Here is a 20,317-nt window from a genome sequence, read left to right on the forward strand (position 1 = left end):
AGGGCATACGCCAATGCATTTTTACTTTTCAATAGAAAAAGCAGCAAAGGAGATGGACACTAGAAAATGCTTTTTAAACTTAACCTCAATCTTTATAAATATAGTTACATTCTGGGACATAAGAACCTTAACATCCTGTTGAGAGGAGCTCCAGGGCAATGTAGTATCAAATTCATATTCTTAGCTGTTTCACTGAATACATTTAAAAACTAGGTTTCCAACAATAAACAACATATTTAGGTTAGTATTGTGCTCTAGGGGCAGAGAGGGGAATGGAAATAGGGTACTTCAATAATATTTGCAATGTTTTATTTCTTAAGCCAGTGGTTGGCTTATGAGTTTTTAAAAATATATATTCTTTACATTTTTGAATGTCAAAAAAAAAATCAATAATTTTAGGAAAGTTTCCCAATTAGCTAATTCAGTATAAAACATTTTATCTCTAGTAGGCCTACCACTGTTATTTCTACTTTTTGTGAAACAGATGGCTATTTTACATAAAGAAAAGCAAGCTCCTTGTGAAAAATACATGGTAGGTAGACTGTCTAGGAACCCTACATAACTCTGATGAGCTAAATAAAGAAGTATGACACATCTAACATGTGATGTCCTCTTATAAATTGAAGAAGAAATCTAACTCCTTGAGATTTTGGAGACATATATACATGCTTTATTCCCTGAAAGATTAATAGGGTTATAAAATTTTAAAGAAAAACCTAGTATATATATCACCTTAATACTAGCGAGAGTAAGATGTACAGTAAGTCCTCACTTAACACTGGTAAGTTCTTAAAAACTGTGACTTTAAGTGAAACAATATATGACGAAACCAATTTTATCAGAGGCTATAAACAATAACTGAGAACCTATAGCATATTTCTGGTCACAAAAATATCACCAAATTTCTAATTAAAGACCCAGAACACGTGTAATATTAAACACTGAAGTCAATGTGAGCTACACATACATTTAAGAAAGATTCATAAAAACAAGTGAGATGATGATTTTCTAACCCACTTATTCCAGTTCAGGATCATGGGTGGCCGGAGCCTCTCCTGTCAGCTCAGGATATACCAGGCAGGCATGCTCACCCTGGACATGCAGGGCATACTCATACCCACGCCTACACCTACACTGACTCACACTGGGACAGCTTAGACACGCCAGTTCACCTCACGTACACATACATCTCTGGGATGTGGGAGGAAACCAAAGTCCCTGGAGAACTGTCCACACAGATATTGGCTCTGGCCAGGAACCTACTTTTTTTCTCATCAATGCTATAATGCAACAATAATGAATGAAACGAGGTTATTCAAAGACCTGCTGTACTTGTCCTTTACAATTCGCATGTTATCTCCTTTGATCAACATTGTCTTGGCATAGCTATTATTATTTTTTCTAACTTGTGGATGAAGTTGAAGATCACCAAGATCAAGTGACTTTTCCCAGGTCTCACAGCTAATAAACAATATTGCTCCCTCTACTTTACCCGACTACTGACAAGATGGCATAAGTTTCAGCTTGAGAGAAAGACGGAGAGACAAAGCCATATAGAACTGATTCTTCACATGGTCCAATGATACCTCTTCTTTAAAAACAATCAATGAACTCTCACCTGGTGATTCTGCAAGATGCTCTTGCTTCTCTTCTCTGTCCTGAAACTGAATTAAATGTGACCACAAAGCTGACTTCCCCTGAAAGTACAAGGTATATAAAAATTTTCATTTTATAAGAAATAATTCATCAAAAAATAATTTCTCATCAAAATCATTCACACTGTAATGGCCATTATGAAGTCTGGAGACTCAAGCTCAGCCATTCTCAGCTTTGTGACATTCTGAGCATCCTGCTCCTTGTGTAACAAGGTCATCCGTCCTTTGCCTCACTGAGAAAACTGGCAGAAGGGCAGCTACTAAGCAAGAGGCCAGAAATGCAGGCACAGAGATTGCTGACTTCAGCTTGGTTGTTACTTAGTTGTATGTAATTAGGCCTTCTATACTAGCTACACTAGCAACCATGGAATTAAAAGGCTCTAGCAGCATATGGAATGGCAATGAGGAAAGAAAGTGGGCAAAAAGGAGAAAGAGAAAGGGGAAAGAAGAAACATGCACAAAACAGAAAAAAATCCAGAAAGGGAGACTAGAGGGACAAAAGCAAAGAAAGCATTTGAGGTTTCCCACCTCTAATTACTAGTAACTTAAAATGGTAAAGAACTGTTCATTCTGGCTGATTTTTTTCCCCTGTACAGTGACAGAAGTAGACACTTAATGGAATTTACAGAGGATATGGCCTCTACAAGTGAATGTGCTGTTTCATCCTTTCCTGTTTACCAGGAAAGAACCCCAAACCACCTCCTAATCATGGGTTATACTTTCTTTTTCTAGAATTAAAACACTTGTGGCACATTTCGGTCATCCTGTGACAAAGGACCATCCTTTAATTTTTATGATGTCTTTTCCTCCTTGTTACATTTCCTAACAGGGCTCCTCATTGGCCGTGTCATCTGGGCATCCTGGGACTGTTACCTGCTTGACCTGCAAGCCGTGGCTCCATATCCTTTCCAGAAGGTCGCAGAGGCTGGCGATCAAGGTGTTCTCCTCTAAGCCGGTTATGTTTGCTTCTCCATGGCCCAGCTCCACTGCTTCGTGGCCCATCTTCTCCACCAACATGCGTTTTGTCTGAAAACATCATGTGTGGTCACAAGTGTTATCCCAGCAGTAAAACTAAAATCCAACATGACTATTACTGGATCAAGAGACCTGGGTTCCCCTCATTATATTTCTAATTGCAGATTTTTAATCACCCTGGGAATAGTGTCTTAATCTCTGTGGTCAACTAACTTGAGTAATATTAGGTACACTTTTACTATTTCGTTAGAAAGAGGGTCACTAACGAGAGATAACGATGCTGTTTTAAAGTATCCCCATGTAAATGTTTATGTATGACAATTTTCAGACTGCTAACTTGAGTAATTCTGGGAATTACACCAGACCTATAAAATGTACTGTCAGAATCTGAAATCCCATCCTTCCATAACTAGCCTCCCACGGCCCCGCATCTTAGCATACTAAAGATATTTGCACTTAGTTTTGACTGTACTTAGGCAGAAACCACAATACAAACCAGTAGCTCTAAATTTTTTTCAGAATTCTATTTTGTGAGTGAATCAGGCCTCATTTTTTCCCTTCCTTTTTTTCCGTTTTTTTTTCTCTTCTCTGCTCATGAGTATGCACCAGAAAAATAGAAAGGAAATGGAAATCAGTTTCAAGTAAGTTAATTTACAGCAGTCTTAGCTGCTCTTATAAAATGTAAAGAGAGAGAGAACCTAGGTCCTTAATGCAGGATCTTGTCCCTGATTCAGTGCTGTCTTTGAAAATAGTGCACTTATTGAATACACAGAGAAGGTCCTCAAGAAATGATCGTCCAGTGAATGAAAGCATTGGCTAAAGTGATGTTCTGAGGTTTTCAATTTGTATTGCTACCTCTGATAAACTAAACACAGATATCAGAGAGTAGACTAGTATGTAATACAGAGAAACCTACAACACAGCTAAGGTCTTCTTCCTCATGGGGATGTACACACAGAAGTATGGGCACAGATAAGGTTCTACACAGGTGCACATACAGACACACATTTTTCACATAAGATGACAACATCCCTGACACAACTTCTGACTGGCTTAATATCTATCTATTCATGTTGGAGAGGATGACAGCAATGGCTGAAAAAGAAATACCGTGCAGTGCTCCCTTGGCACTAGTTCTGTGGGCAATGGAGAACCCACGGAGGTTCCTGACCTCAGTAAAAAGCACACGTTTAGGCCCCAGTACACGTTTTCCTCCAGGGAAGCTACAGGCTCAAACGGGGGTTGACTCTGTTCATCTGAGCCTCGTACACCGAATAAAAACAAATGCACAGTTTCCTCACATTGATAATACATACCTTCATTCTACATTCTTTTAATAAGCCTTCTACAAATTTCCAGTTGGTTTGTGCAATCACTGCGGGAGAGAGGTCTGACAATTTGGGTTGCCTCAGGTTTTTTCCTAAACTTCGTGCCTCTTGCATATATTTCTAAAAATTAAAGAGTATTTTTAATGCATAAACATCAGATATTCTCCTGACATACTTAACCTTAGACAAACAAGTGCAGGAACAAAACCATATGTGCATAAGTGCAGCAATACAAGTTTTAGTGCTCCAAAGGCAGAGGACATTCGTGCCCGCCCCCAAATTGTTAACTGCTATGAAAATGAGGGTGACAGAAGAAACCCCATCAAGTTGAAACTCATTCAAAATGAGATGGAAGTTCATGTAGTTTAGTCTTTTTATTGGGAATAACCAACATTGTGATTAGTCAGGATCATGGTTAGGATGAAAAAATTGGGGTGTTTGGATTACAAATCAGGATTCTGCAGGTACACCCAGTGACTTTCAGATCACTGGTTTCCTCCACTCCTCTCCCTACAGATTAACAGGCTTAACGTACTTCTAGCTCTTGCGCAGAGCTCCCTAAACCCTTTGCTCTAATCCAAGTCAGGACAGTAAAATCAGGAGTCATGTGCTCCAAATGCAGGAGGTATCTATCTTGTTTTCTGTGACATGTTTGCTACATCCCTCCCTTGCCTTCTTCCACACTCAAGAGAAAGTGGAAACATGGTATCACTTTCAGAGACAGTGATGGCTCAGAGCACAGAAATCCAGTCCTCTGCTCTTGAGCTTTGGTTAGTGAATTTCCAGGAAAAAAAAATCACTACGGTGATTAGGGTAGGACACTTACTGTCTCTTTCTCTGCCACCTGCAAAAGCTCTTCCAGATATCTTATGTTTGCATCAGGATCACAAGGCAGAATCCTCCCAAAGTCCCAGTGTCTTAGCACCATATTTAGAAAATAACTACTCTAAATTATATAGTAAAACTAGCAGTTTGTTGGGGAGAAGAGATTGCAAGACAGTGCATCCTCCCACAGACACATATGTGAAATCTTACTGTCTTAAGGGGAGAATTTGAAATTATAAGTGAAGATGTGTAAAATCCTTTGCATTCTTTAAATAAAACTTAGTTTTGTACATTCAGTATATTTCCCCTTTGGAAGAAAAATAATCCATTAAATCTGGTACAAATTTTTTAAAAAATCTCACTGATTAGGGATTCCACTTATTTGTTTACCTGTGACTTCCCAACCCTCCTGATGAAAGGCTGCATTAACAAAACAATCAGTTTCCTTTCCAGTGCCATCAGTTTAAGGACAGATTTAAAAATCAAATCAACTCTACAAGCATTTAGTTCCCTGAACACTTGTGTATACTTCTGCTTTAAATCTTTTTTAGAGGGTCAAAGAAAGAAGGAAAATTGAGAATGAGAGACAATTGCCACCACTAGGGAAATAAAGTGTAACAAGGTCTACTGAAACATTCTGAAGGTTCATGTTCAAATAAATAAAAGCAGGAAATGAAAAGTTTCAGAAAAACCAATCTGAGATACATAAGGCAGGGATCTTATGTGAGAATAATACCTTTACTTGCTATTATTTCAGGTTGTATGAATGTTATTTGGAATATTACAAATCATAGATAAAAGGTTGGTAAAAACAAATGTTAACTTGTGAATGTGAAAAGGGTTCTGTTTCTCTTCCAGCCTCAGTTATTGTCTCTGGGACTTGGGTAAATGGCGAGAGAACGACTACGAGAGAAATGAGAGAAAGGCTCAATCCTAAAGAAAAGTTAAGTATCAAAGTTGGCTTAGGAAGAAAAGGAGTGAGTAGCATCATCAGGCAAGAGGGTAGGAAGGAGTCTCTAGCATTCTCTTTTTCTCCAAAATATACGAATAATTAGATTTTTAAAAGTCAATAGTTGGATTAAAAATTAAGCACTGTTTAAAAGTTTATGTTCGATTTTATAATCATAAACAAACTAGATTGTGGCTGTCCTTTGAGTGGCCATGTTTACTGAGCACCCAGCACTACACCTATGGGGCAGGGACAGTTATTAGCCAACAGTGAACCACCTGTAAAGTCTCTTGATCATCTCTGCTGAAGCTATAGAATGAGCAACATTCTATCGACATGCACAGAAAGGATACAGAAGATGGCACGGGCATCTTCATAGCCAGTGAGGTTGCTTCTGCATATTGCAAAAAGAGAGCAGTGCCTTTACAGTAAATGAGTGATGAGAAAAACGAGATATTCTCTGAGGCAGCTGGAGGAAATGGTGTATTTTAAGACGAAAATGGAGAACGAGAAACCTTTCGCAAGGAATATTTTTATAATAAAGTCCATTTTACTGCAAAGGGAAGTTATCTCAGATTTCTTCTGAGATTTCTACCATGCTCTTCTTTTGTCAAAGCCAAAAGCAACAAACCACTAGGAACTACCTGTGAAAATATATCCTATCAGTCAATAAACTCTGAACTAACTGCTCTTTAGTACAGGCTCTCCCTTAATTTTCTAATAAACATCCTGTTCTTCTAACTGGCATTGACTTGTGAAGAGAAGACCATTGTAAAGTTAATTTATGCTAATATGTCATAATGGGAAAAATATGGCCAATAGTCCAAAGTTACTCTTGCCCTCAGGTAAGTAGCTGTTTAGTGCCACTTGGTATGCAAGGTGACTGGGAAGAATACTGGCCTGGAAGTCAAGAGTCCTGGGCTGTAGGCCCAGCTCCGCCTTTGTGTGTCCATTTAACTTTGGACAAGTTTTAGACTTCAGTAAATCATGTCCAGTTGGACAAGATGACCTCAGGTGTTCCCCTTAGCACTAAGATTCTACTGATGACCTGATTTTCTGACCACGTAAAATATAGACCACAAGGGCAAATTAAAATGCTGTGGAGGAAAAACCTAGCTGAAGAAAAGCTGACTGAAAAGGAATCACTTCTGCAAAATGCTTAAATCAAAGGGAGTTTGAATATTTATTTCTTTTTGGAAAAAAAAAATAAATTGCTAAATCTGCTCCCTCACCCCAAATCCCACAGATTAAAAATTTGAATAATTAGTTTTACCTGCCAACAGTAGAGAATTACTCATACTCGTGCTAACACACACTACCACGAAAAGGTACCAAACACGCTTGGAGGTGGAGAGCAAACTGGAGAGGCTGAGAGTTCACGTCACAGGGTGATGTGAGGCATTCTAAGTCTATGTGCACTCACGCATGTGGATAATTCAAAGAACACCAAAGACAAGGTTCGAGAACATCTGCAAAGCACTTTCAGGCAAAGAACATACCAGGCAGCACTCAGAGAAGGATTTTTTGGGAAGTCGTGCAGGAGGAGGTGGACCCTGATCCCACTCCCAGAATGCCATGGAGTTCTGACAGACCAAAAGTTCCCCGGAAGGCTAAGAGGACGGAGAAGTGCCAATGACAGAAAAGCAAAAAAGAAGAGGATATGGGAGAAAGAGACAAGCAAAACAAGCATGCATATGATAAAGTCACAGCAAAAGAAGGGGAAAGAAAATACTATAACACAAAGAAAAGCACTAGATATGTTATGCTTCAGTTCTTAAGAATATGTTTAAAATCATATATGTATGAACACATCAACAAAAAGCAGTATACATCTGGAATGATGCTTTGTGCTTTATTTCTACACATTTGAGTTTAGAAAATAGTTAACAGATCTGATTTTTCTTTTGATCACAAGAAATAATCAACTTACTTAATATTATTCAAATACATAATTATGATTTTATTTTCAAGTAGTACAAATAAAGCATAGGATCTTAATTTAAAAATAATTTTAAAAAAAATTTAAAAATGGTGTCAGCAAGCCAAGGACGAAGCACAGGCAAATACATCTCTCTTCTTACTAAGTTTAAATTATGCTTGAAACTTTGAAATGTATACACTTCTGAAAATGTTTTTCCCTACAGGAGACATATTGACCAAAAGTGTATTTTAAACTTAGCCTTGTACATGTGCTACACAAGGAGACTTGTTTTAGAGCCTTATTTCAGATGTTCTGAAATTACAAAAATGGGGGGCGGGAGGGAGAAAGGGTGTTTTCTGCTATAAGGCAGTACAAAAGGAGTACTATTTTAGAATACAACTAAACCTGTTTTTTCAAAAGAATGGGAAATAACCTATGCAATGACATGTGCTGGGCTGAGTGAGCCTAGTTCTGGCTCCTGTACGAGGCACCCCAGGAAAGCAGCCCACATACCTCCCTCAGGTCGTTGTCCAGTCCAACGTGCTCAGAATGCTGCCGAAGGCGGTCTTTCCTGCGCTGGGCAGTGGCGCTCCGACTTACCCAGCGACTGGAAAAAAACAGAAGGTGTAGGTGAACTCCACCAATCCCGCAAAACCTGGTCACTTACCTTTAAAATAGAAAGAATGAACTGTTCAAAACAAAAGACTGGCAACACTTATTTTTCTTTTTTTTAATATATAACAGCTTTTTTGAGATATAATTTAAATACCATACAATCATCCGTTTGATGCATGTAATTCAATGGTGTGTAGTATATTCACAATGCTGTGCAACCAGCACAATCGATACTTTTTTAAAACTGAAGTTAAAAAATACATAGTATGTCCTCTGTAATGTCCCCTCCTTTCCATCTTACCTGTCCAACAGAGCTCCAAAATCTGGATGAATATTACCCTCTCACTTCCCTTATCTTATATCCTTGGATATTAGTTCTTTATTTCACTCATGACTACCCATGAACCACTTCACCTACCCTTTATCAACTCTCCTCCAATCTTGTCAAAGACTATTCCATCTTTCGCTTTACCCTCAAGTGTCTTCACTCAACTGATAACCTACCTTGCCTCCTTCCTCTTGTCCTTTATTTAATGATACATACACACAGACACCTTATCTTTCTTCTAATCCTTAAGTATAAAATACACTGGCCTTAGCTCAAAACTATTTCTTCCATCTGTGTCCCTGACCAATTCTCTCTTGCCTTCTTCAGCCTGCTCCATCGGTCACCTCCTGTGCTGTCTCTCCAATTTTTCTCTTCGAACTAAGAGAAACCATGCGTATCCCTCTTGACCCTCTATAATTACGTTTAAATCTCTTTCTTAACTCTTCTCATGTAGCAATGCTTAAAGAGAAACATTTAGACGTAAAGTCTCTACTGATTTGCCTTTGGATCTTCAGTTCATCTCGAATCAGCTTCTTCCCATGAAATGCTCTTGATGAAGCCACTAATATCTCTACCTGCCATATGCAATGGCTATTATTCATTCGATTACTAGCTTCCTCAAACTCTCTGATACATTTAGTAGAGCTGATCACTCTTCTACCTTAAAACTCCACCTATTTTCAACTACCTCAGTGTTTCTAATGGGATAAGCTCTCTCACCTTTGAGACTTTGTCCCTAAAGTTTTCTCCCAACTTCTATTCATCTTTCAGATAGCTTAGATGGCACACAGGACATGTTTCACCAAAATCTGTATCAGTTACCTTTCTTGTAATCTCCAACTGTAGTACCTACCACAGTGTGTTATTCTTACTTATCCCTATAATTCTATAAAATCCTATTATAAATTCTTTAAGGGCTCGTATCATGTCTGTCAGCCATTTTATTGGCACAGTATTTTACATCACCTGCCCCTTCTATAAATACACTTTAAATAAATAATCAGAGATGCAGTCTAACATTTACGTTTACAGATTTTCATCACTGCATATAAGCAGTAACAAATTCTGTTTCCTTTATTCCAACACTCATTTTGGCTTTTAAATGTTCCTGAAATCAGGATGTATCTTTCACTCCAAAAATATGCTAAATGCATGATTTTTCCAAAAAGCTTTTGAGTTAATAGTAGATTTTACAACCAACAGTTACTTACAATTAAGTAAATGTGCTCAAAACAACCTGTGTTCAACAGTAAGAGGTGCTATACGATGAAATAGAATCATTAAAAAAAAAAAATCAAGTTTCTAAAAATAATATGGGAGAGTGCTTCTGATATAATAATGAATGAAAAAGCAAGATACAGCACTGTATAAACAATATTCTAATTTTGTAAAGAAAAAAAAGTGTGAATGTGCACACACACCAAGATCCATGCAATGAAAAAACACCACCAAATGTTATGGGCGGTTTTACCCCATCACTTTCCACTATTCTAAATTTTCAAATGAACATTTTATATCGAACTATTTTTTTTTCATTTCCCAGGACTTGACTATGTTTTCATTGCACTATTCTAGGAATATTTACTTGAGTATATATCCTTGACAGCACAGAGTCATACACAACATAAAAAATGAATTTATATTTTTGCCATTCAGGAAAAGTCATATTGCATACTGATAATTTATTATTTTTAATTTATTAATAAAGTATCCAATCTACAAAAAGCTTAAAATGAGAATGTTGCTTCTTTTGTTTCTTTTAAAATAATTTATGCATGCCTTTGGTTTCAAGCTTCTGAATCATCTCATTTCAGTCTGCTAGAGGAACATTGAATAATTATAAATATGGTACCAAGGAGGGTAGCCTTTCTTAATAGTTTTTTTCAAAAGGAACAGGTTTATATCAGGGAAAAAAAATGTGCAAAGATCTAGTGATAGCCCTCGGAAGTGGAATATAAAGGAGAGAACATTTCCCTTGGCAGGGAAAAGTGTAAAAGGCTTTAGGTAAAGAAAAGGATAAATATTGACTTACATAATATAACTAGCATCTCACTATCCACTCTGTGGGACAAAATGCGCTATTTAATTTTATTTTCAAAACAGAAATAAGCACCTGCTTGAGAAAATTACTACGAAGTCCGCACATTCCTGGTCTAGTTAAGTAATTCATTCTTTGCATTATTAACTTCATTTACAAAGCATAATTTTACCAATGATTCCCTGAATCATTAAAGATTGCTTATTTGCTTTTGCCTTATAAGCAGCATATTACATTCTCTTTAACAGTTGATCAATTATTTACATAGGCATGGCTATAAATCTCTTTACCCTGTGATTAGTTTTGAGATCTTTTTTCTTTCTGGTAAACCTGAAAATGTAATGCTTGGGGCTCTGTGTGGAAATGGGAAACCCTAGTTTATATATAAGATTAATAGCAAGAAAATATGCCAGTAAGATTTTAAAATCGAAACCTCCCCTCCTGAGCACTCCCTACTTACCTTCTCTGCTTTATTTTTCATCACCAATCTTATCACTATCTGACAGGTTACTTATTTTTACATATTAAATTTCTTTATTGTTTGTTTCCTCCTACTTGAAAGCAGAGATTTCTTCTGTTGTTCTGCTCATTGCTAGACTTCCAGTGAACAGGACAGTGCCTCATGTTATAATAGGGGTTCCATAAATATTTGCCAAATGAATGAATGAGCAATCGAATGCTGTCCAAAAGCAAATCAAACTGTTAAAATTAATAGCCTACTTGTATCAAAGTGATTCAAACAATCGGGATATTTTATAAACATGAATTGTGTCTCCCCAAAAAGAAATGTTGAAGTTTTAACCCCAATACCTGTGAATGGGACTTCATTTGGAAATAGGGGCTTCGCAGATATAATCAAGTTAAAATAAGGTTATTAGAGTGAGCCCTAATCCAACGTGACTGGTGTCCTTACCAGAAGAGGGAAATGCGGACACAGACACAGAGAGATGACAGCCATATGAAGACAAGACAGAGCTGTGCTACTAGATTCCAAGGAATGCCTGGGGCTACCAGAAGCTGGAAGAGGCGAGGAAGGATCCTCCCCTAGAGGCCTCAGAGGGAGCATGGCCCTGCCAACACCTTGACTTTGGATTTCTAGCCTCCAAAACTGTGACGGAATAAATTTCTGTTGGTTTAAGTCACCGAGTTTGTAGTACTTTGTTACTAGGAAACTAATACAGATAATGAAAGTAAAACTTTTCTAATTCCATTAGACAGTATTAGCACCATATTTAAACACGGTCATTTAAAGTGAACCTATTCTCAAAGGCGCATTATCTAAAAAAAAAATTATCTCTCATCTTTGAATTTTCTTACATGATGGAATTAAAAGTCAAATACTCAGAGTGTCAATTCATATTTCAAATGGATTAATTTGGCCTTTGAATAAAGCAATCAGATTGATGAGATGTTTAATGGCTAAGCATTACTCAATTAGAACTGCAGAGCACTGCACACTTCATTCATTCCTCAACCAACCATTCAAGTAAAGAACATGCTTACTTGTTATTAGTTGGTCCTGTTGCCAAGACATCGGACTGTAACTTTGGGAAGAACCCTTGCTCATATTTGCCTTGACCAATTTTCATATCAAGTAGATGTGGGTGGATTGCAGTATGATCCATTTTCGTCAGCCGCTGCTCAATTGACTGGGCTATAAATTAAATTTATAATAAATGAGAGACATTTCATGGCTAAGCCTTAAAAAATAATGCTTCTTCTACTCATGCACCAACAAGGAAGGAACTCAGTCTTTCTGACATTCTGAAATAGATTTTTACAAAAGCTCTTCAGAAATTAGTATAATGTAAGTATAAAAAGGTTAATTTATAGTAAATACTGGATAATTAATTTTCATGATATTTCTGCCTTTGTCAAAAGCAGGGCAGTGGGGTTGAAAAATCTATAATTTGGTACTGAAATAGTTTCCTTTAAGTGGGAAATTCAATATTCTTAATGAAAACATGGTTCTAAGTACAACATAAAAGAAAATGATGGCAAATAAAATATTTTCCTTGACCTGAAAGCCAAGTAAAGGTAAGGAAAAAGCAAGCAGACGCCTTTTATTACTTTACTTCTTTGTAGAAAGACCCATTAAATATTTGTAGTTCCATTTGCAGAAACAAGGAACTGTGTGAAGTTTATTACTTTTAGTAACAGTCACATTCTCATTAATAGGAGTTACTTAGTAGTGTTTATTAGATCAAGAGGAAAATTAGATGCAGAGAAAAATAAAATAAGCAGGCATTTAGAAAATGTCCAGAGGATAAGAAACTGACCTTCTGAAGAATAAAACAGGGCAAAGTTAATGATAGGAATTATCTATTTTTAAACCACTTAAAGTTAGGAGGATGTCTCAAAAATCCAAGCAACAGTAAACTATGTCTCTGGTAAAAAATCTTAAATGTTTTTATCAACTGAATTTTAGAGAAGAAATGTAATATTTGAGAATCAAGACTATGTCTCTAATCTGTTGCCTACATATTACTAAAACAGGAGAACAAGCAGTGATTGTGGTTGTGTGATAAATAGAACACACTGTGGGAAATGCTAATCTTAGGATTTGAGAGAAGTAAAAAAGTATTTTTATAACTATTTCATAGAATCAATTTATTTTGCCCCTTTTATACCAACAGATTGAATACTGCTTGTTATTCCCTATACAAAGTCTAAAAAATATTTGGGGTGGGGGGGGCCGGAGGGATCCGTCCATGAAACATACTACTCTTATCAAGAGAACATGCTTAATACCATGTTACGAGAGCTCAGTGCTTCACCTGAGACAGCTGTTTGTGTCTGATGATGGTATTAAGGTAAGCACTGCAGAAGCCACTATTACCCTCTATGACTTAATGTTAAATATCTACTTTAAACTTCCCTAATTTTTATTCATAACCCATAAAAATTTATCCAAAACTTTTTTGAATTTAATTTTGTTTTTAAAGAAGTAACTTGTAACTTCTCTTGAAATATAATCCATACATTCTATGCTGGGCAAAAGGATGCCATGTTTTAATGTGAAATGATATTTAATTTTCAAGGAAAATTAAATATCATTTCACATTAAAACATGGCATCCTTTTGTTCTCTACAACCCAATCTATACTCTCAATGCTTTCTAATATTTGTAAAACACAATTAACAGATGGTTTAGGCAACACAATGCTTAGATTTATAGCATGGAATTTTCTGAAGTTCCTGCCAATTTTATGTTCCATGAAATACAACAAAATTCTGTCTCTGCCAATGAGTGCCTCTGTTTTATGAAAGGAAAAAAGGAAAAGTAGCTTCAGTTTTTCCACTGGATTTAAAATGACAGGGGAATCCATCTAATACTGACTTGCTCTCCTTTAGTTAGGAAGCTTTTTAAAAATAAAAATCGTAATTCACAATAAATTATTCTTGGGTTTACATTTAAGACTGCCAGAGGGGACACAATGCAATTTTACTTTTCTATGATTACATCACAAGTGAATACTGAACATTCAGAAATGATTAAATGCCTGCTTTGAGAAGTCATGGGCCTGTGGTTATACTTTCAAGGGTTTGTGCCAATATTATTTTCTGTGATTGGTAAGGAAAAAGAAAACTCTGCATTACTATCAACTTGTTGCCTTTCTGCACAGAAATCATGAGGTTCTGGTGCCACAATGTCAACAGCAGATAGCCTCTGCCTAAAGAGTTCACCTGCAAATCAAAATTCTTTTTAGTTACAGGAAAAACAAAAACAAAAGCAAAACAACAAAAGTTACACAATAAAAAATCCAATGTTGACAACAAAATCCCAACCCGATAAAAGAAATAACTGCACCCTCTTTGAGAGATTGACATAGTCACGGCCAGCTGCCTCCTCTAACTTTTTTGAAAAGTCTTTGATAAATTTAAGTTCCTGGGAGACTACTGCTTTGGCTGAATCTCATTTTCATATATGTTAAATCTGTAATGGTACATTTTCAAGAGTATTATATAATTTCTGTCAAGATAGTGGGAGTATCAAACTCTTTGAGAGGCTGAGAGAAAATCTATTTTAATTGAAAAGATTTTCTGGAAGCACACAAAATAATCGGTGCTTAGCTCCATTAAAAAAAAAGAAACCCTGTCAGGAAGAGAGGAAGGAAATCAGCATTATGCTATTCATATGGCCGTTTAAGCACTGAAAGTCACACTACTCTCTGAGCAGGCACAGACAATTTCATTCATTCTACTCCCTCAATTTCCAGAAACAGAACTAACTGCCACTTCCTGAAGGGCTCCAAGGATCTACTCTCTTAAGTGAGAATATAGTAGGATGATGTTCCAGAGAGTTATCAGAGAGACTGCTAAAGCTACATAAAAGACATCATTTACATACTTCTTTCCTTAAATATGCTTCAACTACAGCTTCACAAGACCTGTGACTTTGATCTATTTAAATAAGCGAGAAAGACAAGCAACAAAGGCAGAGCAAAGAAACCCAACATTTGCTGTCTCCTTTTTCTCCAGAGGAAAAACGGCTTCCAAATAGCTCCTATGTTTGAAGGAAAATGTATAAAAGAAGGGGGCACTCAGGTGATAAATATCAGTTTATCTGGCGAACCAGGTATAAATGTATAAAATCGTGTGGATTGGTACATTTTACACATTTCTTTATTGAATGAACAGCTAACACGGTAGTATGGCTTCAGGGTCGAGAATCAATCAAACCGGGTTCAAATCATGACTTCACTGATCACTAGCTATGCAAAACAAGTTACTTACTCAATTTTCTCAACTGTAAAATGAGGACAGTTATAAAACAAAAGTAAATGTGCCTCTACCTGCCTCAGCATTAGGATCAAGTGCAAGAAGACATGTAAAATAGCTGATATAGTGCCCATTACATAGTAAATACTCAGTAAACGTTGACTATTAATATGATTTTTTTTAGTGGCCTATATTACACCGCTAGACAGGACTAGCCAAGACTCATAATTCTCTTTGAGAGAAAAACTGGTGTCTGATTTGGGAAACCTCTAATTTGAATACAAGAATCCGGAGATTTAATTTCAATAAATGAAGCTATTATAATTAATGGCACCACTAAAATAAACAGACTGTTTTAGTTATGTAGCATCTCAGATTTACTATTTTAAATTAACACTTATGTTTTCCTGAATAAAGAGAAAAGAAGTGAGAAGTAAAACGGCAACATAAGCAGCAAGATAGAATAAGACCAAAACCATAGCAACTTTGTGGTTTTACTTCATTCAATTTGTTATTACTTTTTCTAAGAGAAGAGAAACATCAAGTAGGAATGGATGGACATGAACTCGGAAACAAAAAAATACAACTAACGAAAGCACCTCTTAATATAGTACAAAGATTAACCATGAAGTCTAAAACTAAAAATTAATTTTGTGGTTTATAAGGCCAATAACATATGAAAACAAATAATGGTGGATTTTAAGTTAATTTTAAAAGGGATAGCAAATATACCTGCTTCTTTTAAAGTGCTGCATTTCTGATATATAGATGTCCTCAAAGTGGGTGCCCTTACATTATACAGTCTTATCTTCTCAATCCGAGAGTCAAAGACCCGAAGCAAAGAATCTTTCTCCTCCCACTGAGACATAATTTTATTATCAATAAAGGTGGCAAACATCTGTGTTTCAATGAAGCGTGAGAGAAATGGCAGGTATGGCTCAGGCTGGTCAGACAGAAAGGAAGCCTGTAATGAGATAATTAAAAAATTATTAGTGCAAAGAGACCATCTCAATACTATATGATAAATCCAAAAATTATTTCTTGCTAAGGTCATTTTTTTAATCTTATACAAAACTGACACCTCCGAAATTCAAAAATTCTTAAAAATTCATTTTTCCATCCTCTCTTCTAAATTCATGGAACTTAGGTCACTTAGGTCTTTATCACTGATCGTACCTTTCAAAATTGATTTACATTTTGCTCCTCATGGCCATTATGTCGAAAAGAGAGCATCATTAGTGAAAGATGGTGAATCAGTGGCTACATGATCATCAATCATCTTCTTCACTTACCATTAAATTTGATCCCCATCCCCAACGAGCTGTAATTTCTTCTGCCCTCTATTCCTAGCCTTTGCAATATACCTCCGAGTCATAAGGCAGTGAGGTGATTAATTGATATGATGATATACACATAAGTAATAACGTTAAATAAAACCAATAGAGTCTGTGTTTATGGGTACAATCTTTTTGTTCTTCTTCAAATGGATGTTTTTCTAGGCTCCAACTCTGTTATAGACACTGATGGATGAGTGTTAATTCAAGATCAAACTCCTTCCAGACCTGTGCTGACAGAACAGTCTGGGCCTTAACAATTAAAAACAGCATTGCTTAAAAAACCATCTGAAGCAAGCCAAAGCTTTGGAAAACGTGTTCAACCAGCCATACGTTCCTGCTAACTACCAGCTTGTCTCCTGCATGGATGGAGTGGTTCAGTAAATTGCAGTAAGTTTTTAATTCAAAATGTTCTTTGGTTTTCTGCAGTTCTTCAGGTCTATGCGTATGTAGGAATTCTAGTCCCGGTTTGGTACTAGCTGAAATCTGGAAGTGAGTTACTATTTCAGCTGCTGGGTTAGTTTGACTTTTCATTCTTTAGAGCAGATGCAGTATGGCAGAAGATAGAATGGAAAAGGTGGAAGGGTAAGTTGTGACATAAGGTTACTCTCCCTAATACTCATTACATTCTTCCTAGCATATTTATTTTTCATTCTGAAATTTTGGAAGCCTTTTAAAAACTTCCTTACGGAAACCACTTACTCAATTTAAGTGCTTCTGCAGTTCAGATGTATTTACATAAATCCAAATAGGCAGAGAAAGAGTCACAAGAGTCTCTAGAAATCAGTTCACCTCTTCAAGGGGTATTTTACAGACAAACATCAAGTTTTCTTTTTATAGAGCAAAAAGTTTTTCCTAAATGGGCAAAATGTCTGGCTTTTGATATTCAGACCCTCATAGACAACAACATTTAGGGTCAGCAAAGACTTGGCTTACCAGACTACTATGTGATAGTCCTGTAAATCTTCCTAGTGAAAAATGAGATGATTACAAGCCTTCTGGATTCCAACATGAAACTTTCATTTCTCTAGGGGTTCTATAAAAAGATTCCATTTATAGTTTGAAGCTACATAAAGATTAGGAAGGAAGAAAGTACCAGTGCTCAATTTAGATAAGAATTTGAATTGCCCCAAGGATAAATCAAGAGTGCACACAGAGAGGTTCTGAGCTGGATAGGAAAAAATGTGGAAAAATAGTTAAGCTTAATGAGAAGGAACTTAAGAGCAGGCATACATTTGGAGAAAAGAAGGATTCTTAATTTATTAAAGAAGTTTTCTCAAACATAAAGTGTACTGCAACTTAACTGTTCAATACGGTTTATATTCTCCGTCTGAAAAAAAATCTGATGAAATCAGAAAATAATCTTTTATACTACCCACCTTTACAGAATTTTTTAATTAATATTTATTTGCCAGATGCTCCAAGACAGTGGATTAGCCTCTTAAAATGTACAAGCCCCTTTGAGAGATCTTTCATGACATAAAGATACCATTTAGTGAAAAGTGTCGTAATTCATTCTGATAGTAATATCATGCCTCAGCAACCACAGAGGCAGAGGACTGAACTATACCCTGGTGACTTGAAAGAGTTAATGCCCATCCCTAAGTGCTTTTGTCTTGGGGGAAAAAAATCTAGTAGGTATGTCAAGAAAAACTAGCAGAAGAATATTCTATTGTAAACCTTAGAAAGAAGCGTCAACATCAGTCAGACAACTGAAAGTTGGTGCTATTTTCTGTCACCTCTTCTCCCAAAGTGGAACAGAGCCTTAGACCTACAGTCATGAAACTTAACTTACTCACTCTCTCTCTCTTTTGATCCTAGAATGAGATAAAAATGTGGCTTCTGAAACTAAACTGTTTGTTACCTTTACATGGACAACTTGTGACTTCATTATAGGTTGAAGACAAAAATATAAAAATAAGCATTTATTAGAAAAGGAATAGTACTTATTTAACCAGACTTCATCCTTAACTAAGAGTACATGAAACTCTTAGGTCAGATAGTATTAACAGATTTGAAAAAACTATGAGATTTCAGTTCCTATAATTCAAGAATTTTCAACATATAGAAAAATTTAAAATAAGATTAAAGGCAATTTAATACACAATTCAAATGACCAGCTGGATGATTTGATTTGCTTTCCTATGAAATCATTATATCTAGTGTAAAATACTGGTAAAGAAAAGTTATTAATGGAAAAGGAGAGAGGAAATATCAGTGTTTAAAAAGAAGTTAACAAAACCAAGTGACACAGACCACTAAGAACCACAGAAAAGGAAACTATGGTTCTTTTTACTTTGTCGAAGTTCTGCATCTGCTCCCGGTTGGTCAGCCAGGACTCCATGTCTTGGGCAGTCTGAATCACAAACGCCTCGTAGTCTGCAAACATCTGTGTAAAGCGGTTAGCAAAGACCTCTCGGAGCTGTACGTTGAGCTGGTAGTCTCTCAGTTCTGCCTCTTCACAATGCAGTTTCAAATCCTTTTCTTTTTCACCCAGAGAGGCAGAGAGGTCCATTTTTTCCACAGTCACACCGGTCCGCTTGGCCAGAGCCTGGAGGCGAGCTATGGTTTCGTTGCCCTTGAGTAACTCGTACATACTGATGCTGTTAGCGGAGACATTGCCATTCTTCTTGTCATTCACCAAGTCTTTCAGAACCAGATTCTTCAGTTTGGTGGCACTCTCACTGCAATCTAGACTGCCTTCAGGAGGGATCCCAAATTGAAGAAGAACTTCCGAGAGTTCTTGGATAAAATCTACTTTATTGGGGAACTGTGGAAATTCTTCAGGCAACTCGATGAAATGGTTGTCAATATCCACAAAACACAAATTAGCCTGAAAGAGAAAAAAGAAATATAAAGGTTTTAAAATAAAGGCATTTTATGTTCTAAAATATTCTTGCTATTAGAAACAAAATCATAGATTATGCTGTCTCTTATGCAAACCTTCTCAAGGTTAAGAATTTATTCTTTAAAAATAAATCTCTATTGCTAGCATTTCCCCCATGTGAGTATTTTATGCCATATTTAATACAAATATGTAATTTTCTCTGTGTCTCATCATTTTATTATAGTCAGGGCATGATTCTGTAATATACGGCATCCATTAAGCATTCCCATATGGGTAAAGTTGCACAGACTGATAGGACCTTACAAACTGAAGGCACTGGGTACAATTCTCACTGAATGAGCTTAAACTTTCTATGCCACTCCACTGCTCTAATTTAAGTTGCAATTTAGAATTAACAATAATTGCTAAAACTTAGCAGCTGTAGTACCCCCCAAATGGGATGAAAATGGCGAAGAGCAATCCACTTCACAGAAAATCCATAAATTTTCACTTTATCCAAAATTAGCTTCAACCTCTTGGACAACAAAACCATTTCCGAAGTCATTAGACAAACAGCAGGAGGAACATAGAGGTGGTAGAGGTGGTCCTCGCAGAAATATAAATGATTAACCCTTGGATAATTAAGAGTTGACTCAGGAGATATTTTTGAGTTGAGGAAAAGAAGAGATAGAAATCAAAGGAAGTGTTTTTTTTGAGTTTGCTTATACTCTAGATTTTGAATAAAAAGACTTTTAAATATTCTTCAAGTAGATATGGAAAATTCGAGGGCCCAGTACCTG

General features: G+C 36.4%; 1 protein-coding gene across 1 annotated transcript in view; it reads right to left on the bottom strand.

The window, feature by feature from the left end:
- Nucleotides 1-20,317, bottom strand: part of DENND5B (DENN domain containing 5B) — a gene marked incomplete at its 5' end in the record, with an annotated part of 139,755 nt that overhangs the window by 31,155 nt on the left and 88,283 nt on the right. The window contains 7 exons of the mRNA XM_011363175.2: nt 1,619-1,697; nt 2,529-2,681; nt 3,947-4,078; nt 8,167-8,260; nt 12,138-12,288; nt 16,089-16,320; nt 18,987-19,523. Of these exons, the coding sequence (XP_011361477.1) occupies nt 1,619-1,697; nt 2,529-2,681; nt 3,947-4,078; nt 8,167-8,260; nt 12,138-12,288; nt 16,089-16,320; nt 18,987-19,523 (1,378 nt within the window). The remainder of the gene's footprint in view (nt 1-1,618; nt 1,698-2,528; nt 2,682-3,946; nt 4,079-8,166; nt 8,261-12,137; nt 12,289-16,088; nt 16,321-18,986; nt 19,524-20,317) is intronic.

This window comes from Pteropus vampyrus, unplaced genomic scaffold (genome assembly GCF_000151845.1).
Source record: "Pteropus vampyrus isolate Shadow unplaced genomic scaffold, Pvam_2.0 Scaffold82, whole genome shotgun sequence".
NCBI lineage: Eukaryota > Metazoa > Chordata > Mammalia > Chiroptera > Pteropodidae > Pteropus > Pteropus vampyrus.